Raw genomic sequence first — 15,713 nt, forward strand, 5'->3', positions numbered from 1 at the left:
CATGGTTTTGTTCATGGTCACTGGGGTCAGGTTGCTTGGGATTAAATTCTGGCTCTACCATTTACCACGTGTGGGCCCTTGGGCAATTTGGTTAGCCTCTCTGTGTCTCAGTTTTTTCATTTATGAGAATGAGAATAATGCCTATTCTCTATGGTTGCAGAAAGGATCAAAGAAATTAGTAAATGTAAAGTGCTTAGAATAATGCCTGGCATTATTCATTTGTAAAGCACATAGAATGTGTTTTTATATCATTACAACCAGGATTTTCCCAAAGTAATTTACAGTCTAATGGACAGAATATAATTCACATTTGAACACTTGTTCCTTCTCTCTTCTCCCTCCTTCGGCAGAGGTGATCATCAAAGAAGAGACCATAGACAAAATAAAAGGTGGCACCACTAAGCAGGTTCAGAATTCGGGTGATCAGCAGGGCTCTCTGCAGCATGCAGCTGAAGTTGTCCAGCTGCCTCAACTAATAGAAGCTTCCGGAAAGCCAGAGGCAGCTGTTGGACCAGAGGGGTCCAAGACCTCCCCAGAAAAACAAAGTAAAAACTCCTCACCCAAGAACATGAATATTTTACCACCTATTATATGACCTTTGCTGAAGGTGTGTCCTGTTCCTTTCCACAAATGATTTGTATTAGAGACAGCACTTATATTGTACAATATTTCAGACTGTTGTTTTTTAATGCATAAAGGTTTGTTTAAAAAAAACTTTATTCACATGGCCGGTTAGCATGATTCCTATTATGAGGGATGAGAGAGAATGTCCTTGCACAAATGATGTGTGTATATGGGGGCGGAGGGGCAAGTATTCAATGTCATAGCATCACTAATAGAACTCTAAATATTTTTATTTTCTTTTTACCCAAGACAGCTGACCTGTGGATTCTTGTTTGAAAATGAAAATGAAAAACTAGTTTGAATTTAGCTTGTAACTAGCTTAAGCAACAAAGGACATTTAGTTGTTTATGTAATTGGGGAATCAGGAGGGATAAGTGTGATTTCAGGCATTATGGAGTCTAAAAATTCAGACAAGGTCATAGGGCTCAGATTCCCTCTCTACCTATTAGCCTTGCTTCTTTTTGTGGTTTTCATTCTAAAGACAAGCTCTGCCCAGAAGTTAAAGTGACCACCATTATCCTGTCAAAAGATGCAGTGCTGGTAGGAAAGTCTCAGAAATGACTGGACTTGAACCAAGCACTATGTCTGAGATATTGGGATCTTGTGATTGGACAGCCTGGGTCACAAGCCCATACTGTGATGATGGTAGCACCATGGAGTAGGGGACAGAGTATTTCCCAAAGGAAGGGAAGCCGAGTAAACAACAGGATATATTCACTCATCCATCACCCTCAAAATCTCATTTGGCTTTCTAGTCCTTCTCTGTATGAATACATAATCTCTATATGATTGTAATTATAGAATAGATACAATTTTACAAGAAACTTAAGATCATAACCTCATAAACAACATGGAAAATATACCTGGCTTTATAGTTTTCAATTACTGTGTAATATTTCATGACGGAAGACACCGGATAATTGAAGCAATGGGGTGAGATAAGATCACCCAGGAAAGGTGAAACAGAACGAGAATAGCAGAGAGTCAAAAGAAAGTAGGAAAGATAAATATGCCAGGGGGTAACAGACTTAAATAGAGCCCCCAAGAGATGGAAAAAAAAAACACCCAAAAATTAGAAACCAAAGGAGAAAGTTTCTAGAAAGATGAAAAATATAAAATTCCACAGAAAGGTCAGGATAAGAACAGAAAATGCCTCTTCAGTGGATGAGAGAAGTGCCATAGCAGGTGATTTGTCCCAGGTCCTATAGCCAGAAAAGTATAGAACTGGCAGTAGAACTCAGGTCTTCTGGACGTTTTTTTGACACTAGCTATCTTCAACCACGGATAAAGTTGAGGGAGACAATTGTTCTGCAACCCCCCAGAGAGAAGCAAAGAAGCCAAGTCCTCAGTATCATAATTTGTATGATTTAGGTTGAATAGAAAATATTTTGTGATTGGAATGGTTATAAATGCTAAAATAAATTGTGGCTTCTTATTCTTAGGAACACTTTAAGGCAGGGCATCTTCAAGTTGTGGCACAGATCGGATACATTAGAAACAGGATGTATGACCTTAGCCAGGGCCTCTCAGGCCAGCACTATTTTTCTTCTGCTATCCATCTGATTATTTTTTTAATTCCTGAAATTTCTTCACCTTATTTTCCCACTGGATCCCAAGGAAACCAAACATCTGGAGCCCTTTAATTGTAATTTTTTTAATTTTGTGTTCTTGTTTGCATGGACAGGAAAAGTTGCAAAATCCAGTGACTGGCATAAGATGACATGTCTTTGATGTGAGTGGTATGAAGATAATGTTAGGGCTCTTTAAGGATATGGAGAGGGGAGCTGTGGAAGTAAGAAGGGAGGAGAAGAGGGGAAAGCGGTAGGTGGGCGCTGATCACAGGTTCACCATCAGCCAGTCCAGCAGCTGCAGCCGCGTAACATTTCCCAACGCCTCATCCAGCTGTCGCTCCTTCTCATAGCACAGCACTGACTGCAGGACCTCACCGACGCTGCGTCCTTTGTCCACAGCAGCAGCCGAGAGCTGAAGTAGCTGGGGAAAGGAAAGAAAAGCAGTAGTAGAGGGGCAGAGCATCCCAGAGCAGACAGGAAAGGGCCTGCCAAGGCTAGAACAAAGAGGCTGGGCAGACCTTGGTAAACTGCAGTAAAAAGGCCTCGCCATAACTGGCAAGTATGCAGCCTGTCTGACAGAAGAGAGTTATATCATCCTTAAAGAAGAGATGTTAGCATCCACCTGCCCATCATATGGAAATACAATTTCCCACTAAGACTAAATCTTGCTGCTTCCAGTGGGTGTTTGGTCAATGGTGGTCCTGTTTTCTAAGAATTCTTAAGTTCTTAAATTCACTGTAATATCACGAAACAGTCTCCATCATTGTCCCAAGACCAAACAAGGGCAGGGGGGAAATAGCCAGAGGACAAATGCACATGGTGCTTTCCATGCCCTATAGAACAGACAGCCTAGAATGCTAGAAAAGCAGGAAAGCGGCTCAGAGATCCATTCAGTCCCTGGAAGATGCAGCCCAGAGAGGTGGCAAGACTTGTCAGTAATACAGTGCTAGAAATTAGCAGAGGCAAGATGCATGCCCAGGTCTCTGAACCCTATGTTTAGCTCTCTCTCCAAGCTTAAAATGAGAAAAATTAGCCAAAGCAATCATTCTAGCCATATGAACACAGTACATTGCCATTCATCTAAGTAACCAGATTTTTATTTTGTGTATTCGGCACCTGACTCTCTGAGAGGAAGGAAAACAAACAGGCCAAATACCAGGAGCTTTTCCAAAAGGGGAAATTTCCATGAGAGAGACTAAAGTACACATGGATGTTCTTAAAACAAATGGAAGGACCAAGTCTTAACAAAGAGAAGATATAAAGAAGAACCAAATGAAAATTCTAGAACTAAAAAACACAAAATCAAAATGGACTAAATAGAATGAAGATAAGAGAGGAAAGTCAGTGAACTTAAAGACCGATTCATAGGGAAAAAACACACACACACTGAACAATATAAGAGATTGATTAAACTTTCTTCAATTAAACCTCTTTGAAAAAATAAAGAGAGCTCAGGGGCCTGTGGAACAATACTAAAGGTCTTATATTTATGTCATTAGAATTCCAGGAGAGGAGAAAAGTGTGGTGCAGAAAAAATGCTTGAAGAAATAATGGATGAATGTTTTCCCAGTTTGCCAAAAGATACAACTGACAAATTAAAAAAGCTCAGTGAGCCTAAAATAAGATAAACCCAAAGAAATTCACTTTAGGACCTGTCATAATCAAATTGCTAAAAATTAAAGAAAAGGAAAAAATATGAAAGCAGCCAGAGAAAATGCTGCATAATTTATAAGAGAAAAATTCAAATGACAGCAGATTCCTGATCAGAAACCATAGAAGTCAGGATATGATATAACACTTTTAAGCACTAAAAAGAACGGCCAAATCAGAATTCTATATCAAAAATTATACTTCAGGAATAAGATCCAAAAAAATTTTCAGATTAAAGAAAACTAAAAGAAGTCATTTCATTGCCAGAAAATGTGTTCTAATTCTTTAGACAGAAGGAAAATGATGTTAGAAGGAAGCTGGGAACATCAGGAATGAATGAAAAACAACAGAAACAGTAAAAATCTCAATATAAATAAGAAGTTATTTTTCTCAGTTCTTTAAAATATGGGCAATACCTTGAAGATACTGTGGGTTCAGTTCGAGACCACCACAATAAAGTGATATCACAATAAGGCGAGTCAAAGTTTTTGGTTTCCCAGTTCGTATAAAAGTTTTGTTTACATTATTAAGTGTGCAATAGCATATGTCTAAAAAACTATGTACATAATTAAAAAATACTTTATTGCTAAAATTGTCAACCATCATCTGAGTTTCCAGTGAGTTTTAATCACTGACTACAGATAACCATAACAAATATAATAATGAAAAAGTTTGAAATATTGTGAGAATTACCCAAATTGACACAGAGACACAGAGTGAGCAAATGCTGTTGGAAAAGTGGTGCCAATAGACTTGCTTGACACAGGTTGCCACAAACCTTCAAATTTGTAAAGAACGCAATATTTGCAAAGCACAATAAAGCGAAGCAAAATAAAATGAGGTACAGCTGTATGTTTATAATTGAGAGCAAAAATAACATTGTCTATGGATTTTTCCAGTATACGTAAGATTATATAAAATAACTACAACGTAACGGGGACGGTAATGAGACTGATAGAATTACGATTTCAGTACCACAGTTTAAGTGGTAACTACTGATTTTACATAGACTCTGAAAAGTCAATGTCTATTGTAATCCTTAGAGAAACTACTTAAGAAAACAATACAAAGACATAGAGTCAAAAACACAATAGATAAATTAAAATGGAATTCTAAAAAAAAGGTTAATAATCTAAAAGAAGGCAACAAATGGGGGAAAAGGAGGCAAATTAGAACAGTGGACCCAAATCCAAACATATCGATAATTAGGCTAAATGTAAATGGTATAAACACACCAGTTGTCAGAATGGATTAAAAAGACCCAACACCATATGTTACCTACAAAAACACTCTCTTCAAATGATATAGGTAATTTAAAAGTAAAATTATTGAAAAAAATGTATCATTGGGACACCAGTCAAAAGAAAGCTAGAACCTCAGCATTTATGGTCAATTGATTTTTTTATGAAGGGGAAAGATAATTCAAAAGGGCCAGATATCCGTTTGTCTTTCCAACAAACGATGCTGAGACAACTGTATATCCATATGCAAAAAATGAACTTAGATGCCTGCCTCATTATACATAAAAATGAACTCAAAATGGATCACAGACCTAAATATAAGAGCTGAAATTATCAAACATTTAGAAGAAAACAAAGGAGAAAATCTTCATGGCCTTGGGTTAGGTCCGGGTTTCTCAGTCTGGCACTATTTACCTCATGGGCCAGGTAATTCTTTTGTTGCAGGCTGTCCTGTGCATTCCAGGATGCTTAGCAGCATTCTTGGCCTCTACCACTAGACCCAAGTAGCAACTCCCCTCACAGCTGACACAGTTGAGAACTACTGGGTTAGGCAAAGATTTATTAGATAAAACATCAAAAGCACAAGAACAGACTGAGAGAAAATGTGTGCAAATCATGTATACCTGATAAAGGACTTGTATCCAGAATATATAAGGAGTTCTTTTTTTTCAGAATATATAAGGAATTCTTTTAACTTGATAACAAGAAGAAAACAACCCAGTCTATGAACCCTGAGAAACAAACTGAGGGTTCTAGAGGGGAGGGGGGTGGGGGGATGGGTTAGCCTGGTGATGGGTATTGAGGAGGGCACGTTCTGCATGACGCACTGGGTGTTATGCACAAACAGTGAATCATGGAACACTACATCAAAAACTAATGATGTAATGTATGGTGATTAACATAACATAATAAAAAAAAAAAAAAGAAAACAACCCAGTCAAAATATGGGCAAAAGATTCACACAGATAACTCACCAAAGAATATATATGAATGGCTAATGAGCACACAAAATGATGTTCAACATTTTTAGTCATTTTAATGTAGGTCTATCAAATTAAATCTAGAGTGAGATACCATTATAAGAGCTATAACAAAAAAAAGAATAATGTTGATGAGAATGTGGAGAAACTTAAACCCACATAAATTGCTGGTGGGAATGTAAAATGGTACAGCCATCTTGGAAAAGTTTGGCAGTTTCTTAAGAATTATACTTACCTTAAAATGTAGCAGTCCTACTCCTTGTTAGCAAAGAGAAATGAGAACATATGTCCACACAAAGACTTGTATGTGAATATTCATAGCAGTATTATTCATAATAGCAAAGGAGTAAAAACAATCCAAATGCCCATTAGCTAGTGAATGGATAAACAAAATGCAGTACATCCATTTCATGAAATACTATTCAGCAATAAAAAGGAATGAACTGATACATACTACAACATGGATAAACCTCAAGAACATTATGTTAAGTGTGAAGAGCCAGATGTAAAAGAGCCATATTTTATTATTTTATTTTATTTTATTTTATTTTATTTATTTTATGGCTCCATTATATAAAATGACAGAGAGGTAAATCTATAATGATGGAAAACAGGTAAATGGATACTTGTGGCTGGGGGATAGAAACAGAAATGTACCCTAGAAAGTTCTGAGATAGAGAAATAAGGAGTCCCTAGTCTTATCATATATTAAAACACATTATAGAATAACAGTAATTAAAATAGTATGCTATTAAAATAGTAAGAGTAGGGCGCCTGGGTGGCTCAGTTGGTTGAGCAACTGCCTTCGGCTCAGGTCATAATCCTGGAGTCTCTGGATTGAGTCCCGCATCGGGCTCCCTGCTCGGCGGGGAGTCTGCTTCTCCCTCTGACCCTGACCCCTCTCATGTGCTCTCTCTCATTCTCTCTCTCTCAAATAAATAAATAAAATCTTTAAAAAAAAAATAGTAAGAGTAGACAATTCAATGGAACAGAACAGAAAATTCAAGAAAAGAACCAAAGACAGGTAGCTATCTGGAAAAAAAATAAGAGGTTGCATCCCTACCTCATACTTAAATAAAAATGAATTGAAAATGGATCAAAGTCTTAAATATTTTTAAAAAATCATAAAAGTACTAGAAGAAAACATGGGTAAGTCTTGTTAATATGTTGTAGTGTAGAATGTTTTCTAAAATATGACACAAAATCCAGGAAAAAAGTTGAAAAATTACTTAGATTTGACTACATAAACATTTTAAAAATATATGACAAAAACAAAATAAAAATACAAATGACAAAAAATTGTATTTACTATCATAAAGGCTAATTTTCTTATATATATAAAACTCTTAACAGATCAATAAGAAAAAGACTAGCAACCCAGTAGAAAAATGGGCAGAGGTTTTGAACAATTCATCCATGAAAAAGGAAATTCAAGTGGTTCTTAAACATATAAAGAGATATTTATCCTCATTCCTAATAAGACATGTGCAAAGAAAGGCAACATTCAGCAAAGATCAAAATTTTGGCACTCATTGTGGGATAAAGCATGGGAAATGGGCATTCTCATGTTGCTTTAATAGGTGTGCAAATTGGTACAAGCTCAATGGAAGGCAATTTGGAAATATATATCTAATATACAAATACATTTTTCACAGACATCTTGAAATTCCTTTCCTAGGTATTTAGCACATACAGATGTTTGAATCTGTGCATTCAGCATTGCTGAAATATTAGCAACTGAAATGTCCATACCTGTGTATGTGTGGTTAAGTACAGAGTCTTCATACAATAATATGTAGCCACTAAAAAGAATGTGGCAGCTAAATATGTTGCAGAACAGAATATACATATATATATATATACACACACACATATATATATATATATATATAGTACTAACATTTGTGACTTAAAGAAAAATATATATATACCTTTAAGTATTTGCTTGTGTATGCATATGTATTTCTGGAAGGATAAAGAAGAAATTGATCAGAAAGTTTTTCTCCAGGGAGGGAAATGGGATGGGAGATAAGGATAGGAAAAAAAAAACTTAATTTTCACTGTGCCTTTTGTGCCTTTGGATATAATACTATGCACATATTATCTAGTCAAACATGGATACAAATTTGTTTAAAGGAATTGGGTTCATGGGGATTCCAGTGTTACTGCATCAGCATGAGAGTATTTCCATATATTTATTAAATCTCTTTCCATGGGGTGCCTGGGTGGCTCAGTCATTAAGCGTCTGCCTTTGGCTCAGGTCATTATCCTAGGGCCCTGGGATCAAGCCCTGCTTCGGGCTCCCTGCTCAGTGCGAGGCCTGCTTCTCCCTCTCCCACTCCCCCTGCTTGTGTTCCCTCTCTCGCTGTGTCTCCCTCTGTCAAATAAATAAATAAAATCTTAAAAAAAAATCTCTTTCCAAAAAAAATCTCAAATCATTTTAGGTAGTTTCTTTGAAGTATACTTCATCCAACTTTTATTAAAAATATACTGATATTCAATGCAAATCTACTCATTAGTTGAAATTTGAATGTGCTGTGCCCATCCTTTCCATTCTTTTAGATGATCATCTTTATCTTTACAGTGGACAAAGGTGTGTGTGTGTGTGTGTGTGTGTGTGTGTGTGTGTGTAATTCAAGTATATTGTCTTCATTTTGGATAAGTATATTATAGACATTCTATTTCAAAATAATATAAAACCAGAATGTATTATGTATGTTATGTATGCTGGGCTTGACTTAAAAGATGGATATAGAACAAAAACATTTCACACATTATACACATGAAACCTATGCTCCTTTTTAGATTTTTTTTTTTCATTAGCTTTTGTGAAAATAGCCCCCTCTGTTAATTGTTATGTACCAAAATAGTTGTCTGTTTTACAGACTGGGAAAACTGTAAAAGAACTCAGGGATGTATCTCAGATTGGAACCCCATGTTCTGTCCTCTAGCCCAAACTTAATTGTGCACACATATGACCTGTGAATTTTGCTAAAATTGAATTTCTAGTTCAGTAGGGCAGGAGTGGAGCTTGATTCTGTACTTATAACAAGCCCCCAGGTGATGCAAATGCTGTTAGTCCACAGACCCACTTTGAATAGCAAGTCTATAAATCATACAGTTTCTTGTTTAGTAAAGCCTTATCTGGATATTATACAATCCCGTGTCTCCCCAGGCATCAGATAAATCAAGTAACCCAGTTATAAGGATTACTAATGCCACTTATTAAACAGAGAAAATCCCTCCTGGTTTCTATGAGGATGAATTATTTTTATAAATAATTCCAGCTTCTTGTGCCATGCTTACTACTTAATTGGTGCTATTCCATTTCTCTCAATTGAGATGAAATTATCAAAAGTCCTAAGTGTGTGTGTGTGGGTGTGTGTGTATGTTTTGTAGGGATGCTCTGTTTCTTAATTCCTCTACATTACCATGAAGCAGCAACTTGCATAAATACTCATGCTTTCCAGCCTCAAAATTTCCTTTCAGAGGAGGATTCAAAATGACAGCATAAAAGGATCCTGAACTCAACCTCCTCCCACGAACACAACAAATCTACAGCTACATATGGAATAATTCCCTCTGAAAAGGACCCCAAAGCTAACTAAACAGTGCTTCCATAAGAAAGAATAAAAGAGCCACATCAAGATGGGTGGGAGAGGGGCGCCTGGGTGGCTCAGTTGTTAAGCGTCTGCCTTCGGCTCAGGTCATGATCCCAAGGTCCTGGGATCGAGCCCCGCATCAGGCTCCCTGCTCCGCGGGAAGCCTATTTCTCCCTCTCTTACTCCCCCTGTTTGTGTTCCCTCTCTCACTGTGTCTCTGTCAAATAAATAAATAAAATCTTTAAAAAAAAAAAAAAGATGGGTAAGAGAAACAGAGACATGGTCTAGCAATAAACCTGACCCTAGGCACAGTGACCTAAATCAGGAGGAATCTCATAAAATGGAGCTTGTCCCTGAGGAATGAGGGGTCTGTGCCCCATATCAGGCACCCCAACCCTTAGGAACTGCACCAGAAAAATAAGCCCCCAAAGTGTCTGGTCTTAAAAACCAATGGGGTTTACTTCCAGGAGAACCAAAAGGCTATAGGGAACGAAAAATCTGCTTTTAAAGGGTTTGTACACAAACCCACTCATCCTGGAACCTAGCATAAAAGTAACAGTTTGAAATGCTCCTAGACTACATGCAAAGAAGACTCATTTCTTCATCTGCCAGAGAGGCAGAAACTTTCTGGTACTCTCTTTGTGGATGAAGGCACTGGCAGGAGCTGTTTTTGTGTTTTCCTTCTGCCTTGTTGGTGCAAGTTGGGTGGATGCCCCCTTCTCACACCACCTCCTAGCCTGCTAGCTCCAGTGGGAGCACCCAGTTCCTGCACACTGCAGCCACAGCTCACCATGCCGCAGTCAGTGGACAGGCACAAATCACACAGGGGATGCTCTTTGAGAACCTGGCTCTGGTGGCCAAAGGGGATTGCATTTCTGGGTCCTAGGGGTCTGAAACAATCAGAGAGAGTCTTTGGCAAGCTACCACCCTATGGTACTGCACAGAGAGCAGGCTAAAACATCCAGTCTTCATGTGGAAAAGGCCTATATTCTTGTCCTGGAACTTCAGCCTGAGGGGCAGGCTTCAGGTTTGCCACACACCCAGAGGTTACAGAGGCACCCCCAAAGAACAAGGCAGGGAGACACCATATTTGCCCAGTCCCTTGGCCTTACCACAGTTTGTTGATCCTCCTTAAAAGGAGCTTATGTGCGTGTCTAAATACACAATTTTTGCTAGTGTTGCCCAGGAATACCTCCAGATCTCCTAGTCTGGAAGTCATCAGGGATTGTAATTGTGGACCCCCAAGATTGTATATATTTACATACCTTAAAAGTTGCTGCCTGAGGATCTGGCTTACAATTAACTTGAAACTAGGCACTGAGATCCCTCCCTTTGGAACACTGACAGGTTTTGGCATAACCTCAAGAACTGGATTAAGAACAAATCAAGCTACAAATCAAAACTACAATGAGATACCACCTTACACCAGTCAGAATGGCTAAAATTTACAATTCAGGAAACAATAGATGTTGGCAATGATGTGGAGAAAGGGGAAACCTCTTACACTGTTGGTGGCAATGCAAACTGGTGCAGCTACTCTGGAAAACAGTATGGAGGTTCCTCAAAAAAGTTAAAAATAGAACTACCTTATGACCCAGCAATTGCACTACTAGGTATTTATCCAAAGGATATAAACAGTGATTTGAAGGGGCACATACACCCCAGTGTTTATAGAAGCAATGTCCACAGTAACCAAAATATGGAAAGAGCCCAGACGTCCATCAACAGATGAATGGGTAAAGAAGATGTGATGTACATAGTATATATAATGGAATATTACTCAGCCATCGAAAAGAATGAAACCTTGCCATTTGCAATGACATGGATGGAGCTAGAGGGTATTATGCTAAGTGAAATAAGTCAGTCAGAGAAAGACAAATACCATATGATTTCACTCATGTGAAATTTAAGAGACAAAACAGATGAACATAGGGGAAGGGAAGGAAAAATAAAATAAGATAAAAACAGAGAGGGAGACAAACCATAAGAGACTCAACTATAGGAAACAAACTGAGGGTTGCTGGAAGGGAGGTGGGTGAGGGGATGGGGTAATTGGGTAATGGGCATTAAGGGTGGCACTTGAAGTAATGAGCACTGGGTATTACCTGTAATTGATGAATCACTAAATTCTACCTCTGAAACTAATAATAATACAGTATATGTTAATTAAATTGAAGTCAAATAAAAAATTTAAAAACAAAAAGAAAATCACTAAAGTCTGAGAAACAACCAAAAGCTAAGGCACAGTTGAACAATAAGGTTCATCTCCTACATGAGGCTACAACTCCTTCAAGACTGGGAAAGATAGCTGTTTCACCTAATACCTAGAAACAAATATAAATACCTAAAGAGTCACACAAAATGAAAAGACAGAGGAATATGTTCCAAATGAAAGAATAAAACAAAACCTCAGAAAGAGACCATAGTGAAAGGGAGATAAGTAATCTACCTGATAAAGAGTTCAAATTAATGGTCATAAAGATGCTCACTGAACTCAGGAGGAGAATGGATAAACACAGTGAGAACTTCAATAAAAAGATGGAAAATATAAGAAAGTACCAGACAAAAGTCACAGAGCTGAAGAATTCAATAGTTAAACAGATCAGTAACCCAGAAGACAGCACTGGAAATGACCCAATCAGAACAGCAAAAAGAAAAATAAATTTTAAAAAGTAAGGATATCTTAAGAGACCTGCAGGACAACATCAAGCAGAATAACATCTTCATTATAGGGGTCCCAGAAGAAGAAGAGAGAGAAAAAACAGGAGAAAATATATTTTAAAAATTAATGGCTAAAAACTTTACTAACCTGGGGAAGGAAACAGACATCCAGTTCTAGGAAGCAAGGAAAGTTCTATATAAAATGAACCCAAAGAGATAATTTAATTTATAATTAAAATGTCAAAACTTAAAGATAGAGAATATTAAAGCAGCAAGAAAAAAAAAAAACAACTCTTCTTTTAGAAGAGAAAATAGAAGGGAGCCCCCGTAAGACTATCAGTAGATTTTTCAGCAAAAACTTTGCAGGCCAGAAGAGAATGGTATGATATATTCAAAGTGCTGGAGGAAAATTGAGATTGAGAAGAGCTACCTTTCAAGGTTATCAATCAAAATTGAAGGGGAGATAGTTTCCCAGAAAAGCAAAAACTAAAAAAGTTCATTACCACTAAACTAGCCTTATAAGAAATATTAAAGGAACTTCTTTAAGCTAAAAACGAAAGGCACTAACTAGTAACAAGAAAACATATGAAAGTAAAAATCTCACTGGTAAATGCAAATATAAGTAAAGGTAGTGGATTAACTATTTATAAAGCTAATGTAAAGGTTAAAGGTTAAAAAATGTCTTGAGGAACCTCCATACTGTTTTCCAGAGTGGCTGTACCAGCTTGCATTCCCATCAACAGTGTAAGAGGGTGGAACATAAGGAATAGTGAGGAGAACCACAAGGGAAGGGAGGGAAAACTGAATGGGAAGAAATCAGAGAGGGAGACAAACCATGAAAGACTCTGGACTCTGGGAAACAAACTGAGGGTTACAGAGGGGAGGGGGTGGGGGGATGGGGTAACCGGGTGATGGGTATTAAGGAAGGCACATGTGGTGATGAGACTGGGTGTTATATGCAACTAATGAATCATTGAACACTACATCAAAAACTAATGATGTATTGTATGTTGGCTAATTGAATATAATTAAAAAAAATGTTAAAAGACAAAAGTAGCAAAATTACCTGTAACTATAATAATAGTTAAGGGACATACAAAATAAAATGATGTAAAATAAGACATCAAAAACAAAAAGAACATGGTGGGGAGTAAAAATGTAGAATTTTAAAAATGTGCTCAAACTTAAGATGCTATCAACCTAAAATAGACTGTTGTATATATAGGATGTTATATGCAAACCTCATGGTAACCATAATGCAAAAATCTATAGTAGATACACATAAGACAAAGAGAAAGAAATCTAAACATAACACTAAAGAAAATCACTAAACCACAGGAAAAGAAAGCAAGAGAAGAAAGGAACAGAGAGGAACTACAAAAACTGAAAGTAATCAACAAAATGGATAAGAAAAACAAGACCCATCTCTTTGTTGCCTGCAAGAGATTTACTTCATCTAAGGACACACATACAGAACTCAAATAAAATCAGAAACAAAAGAGATAAGTTCCAATTGATACCACAGAAATACAAAGGATCATAGACTACTTTGAAAAACTACAGGCCAACAAACTGGGACAACCTAGAAGAAATGGATAAATTCCTAGAAACAAATAATCTTTCAAGACAGGATCAGGAAGAAAATCTGAATAGACTGATTACTAGCAAGGTGATTGAGTCAGTAATTAAAAGCCTCCCAAAAAACAAAAGTCTAGGACCAGATGGCTTCACAGGTGAATACTACCAGACATTCAAAAAGATTTAATACCTAGCTTTCTCAAAGTCTTCCAAAGAATTGAAGAGGAGAGAATACTTCCAAACTCATTTTACAAGGCCAGCATTATACTGATACCAAAATCAGATAAGGACACCAGAAAAAAGGAAAATCACAGGCCAATATCCCTAATGAACATAGATGCAAAATCCTCAACAAAATATTAGTAAAACAAATTCAATAGTACAATAAAAGAGTTATATACCATGCTCAAGTGGGATTTATTCTGAGGATGCTAGGATGGCTCAACATTTGCAAATCCATCAATATGATATACCACACTAACAAAATGAAGGATAAAAATTATATGATCTCAATAGATGCAGAAAAAAGCATGTGACAAAATTTATTACCCATTTATGATTTAAAAAAACACTCAACAAAGTGGGTATAGAAGGAACCTACCTCAATATAATGAAGGCTATATATGACATGCCCACAGCTAATACCATAATCAATGTTGAACAGCTGAAAGCTTTTCCTCTAAGATCAGGAACAAGATAAGAAAGCCCATTCTTGGACTTTTATTCAACATATTATTGGAAGTCCTAGCCACAGCAGTTAGGCAAGAAAAAGAAATGAAGGGCATCCAAATCAGAAAGGAAGAAGCAAAATTGTCTCTAATTACAGATGACACGGTAATATATACAGAAAACACTAAAGACTCCACCAAAAACCTGTTAGAACTAATATACAAATTCAGTAAAACTGCAGGAAAAAAATCAATACACAGAAATCTGTTTTGTTTTTATACAATAATAACAATCAAAAAGAGAAATTAAAATAATCCCATTTACAACTGCATCAAGAAGAATAAAATACCTAGAAATAAATTTAACCAAGAAAGTGAAAGAACTGTGAAATGAAAATTACAAGACACTGATAAAAGAAATTGAAGGCGACACAAATAAAAGTAAAGATATTCTGTGCTCATGCATCGGAAGAACTAACACTGTTAAAACGTCCATACAGATTCAATGCAATATATCAAAATCCCAGTGGCATTTTTCACAAAACTAGAATAATTCTAAAACTTGTACAGAACCACAAAAGACTCCAAATAGCCAAAGCAGTCTTGAGAAAGAAAAAACAAATCTGGATGTATCATGCTCCCTGATTTTAAACTGTACTGCAAAGTTATAGTAATCAAAAGCATATGGTATTGCCACTAAAAACAGACACATACATCAGTGGAACAGAATAGAGAGCCCAGAAATAAACCCACATATATATAGTCAATTAATTTACAAAAAAAAAAAAAAAAAAAAAAGCCTGGAATATGCAACAGGGAAAGGTCAGTTTTATTTAATAAATGGTGCTTAGGAAACTGGACAGCCACATGCAAAAGTATGAACCTAGACCACTATCTTACACTGTATAAAAAATTAACTCAAAATGGATTAAATACTTGAATATAAGACCTGAAACCATAAAATTCCTAGAAGGAAACACAGGCAGTAAGCTCCATTACATTGGTTTTAGTGATTTTTTTTTTTTTTTTGAGTCTGATTCCAAAGGTAAGGCAAACAAAAGCAAAAATAAACAAATAGGACTATATCAAATAAAAAGCTTCTGTGGAGCAATGGAAACCATCAACAAAATGAAAAGGC

General features: G+C 36.7%; 2 protein-coding genes across 4 annotated transcripts in view; one reads left to right on the top strand and one right to left on the bottom strand.

Annotated features, from left to right (window-relative positions):
* DYRK4 (dual specificity tyrosine phosphorylation regulated kinase 4) overlaps positions 1-595 on the top strand; it is a 34,513-nt gene extending 33,918 nt beyond the window's left edge. The window contains exon 11 of the mRNA XM_032391054.1: positions 366-595. Coding sequence (XP_032246945.1) covers positions 366-595 — 230 coding nt within the window. The remainder of the gene's footprint in view (positions 1-365) is intronic.
* Positions 596-2,267: 1,672 nt separating this feature from the next.
* The window catches only part of AKAP3 (A-kinase anchoring protein 3), a 34,361-nt gene continuing 20,915 nt past the window's right edge, over positions 2,268-15,713 (bottom strand). For all 3 annotated transcript variants that reach the window (XM_032390840.1, XM_032390841.1, XM_032390839.1), the window contains exon 5: positions 2,268-2,616. In XM_032390840.1, coding sequence (XP_032246731.1) covers positions 2,461-2,616 — 156 coding nt within the window. In that variant the 3' untranslated portion in view covers positions 2,268-2,460. The remainder of the gene's footprint in view (positions 2,617-15,713) is intronic.

Source organism: Phoca vitulina, unplaced genomic scaffold (assembly GCF_004348235.1).
Source record: "Phoca vitulina isolate PV1807 unplaced genomic scaffold, GSC_HSeal_1.0 scaffold59, whole genome shotgun sequence".
NCBI classification, from domain to species: domain Eukaryota; kingdom Metazoa; phylum Chordata; class Mammalia; order Carnivora; family Phocidae; genus Phoca; species Phoca vitulina.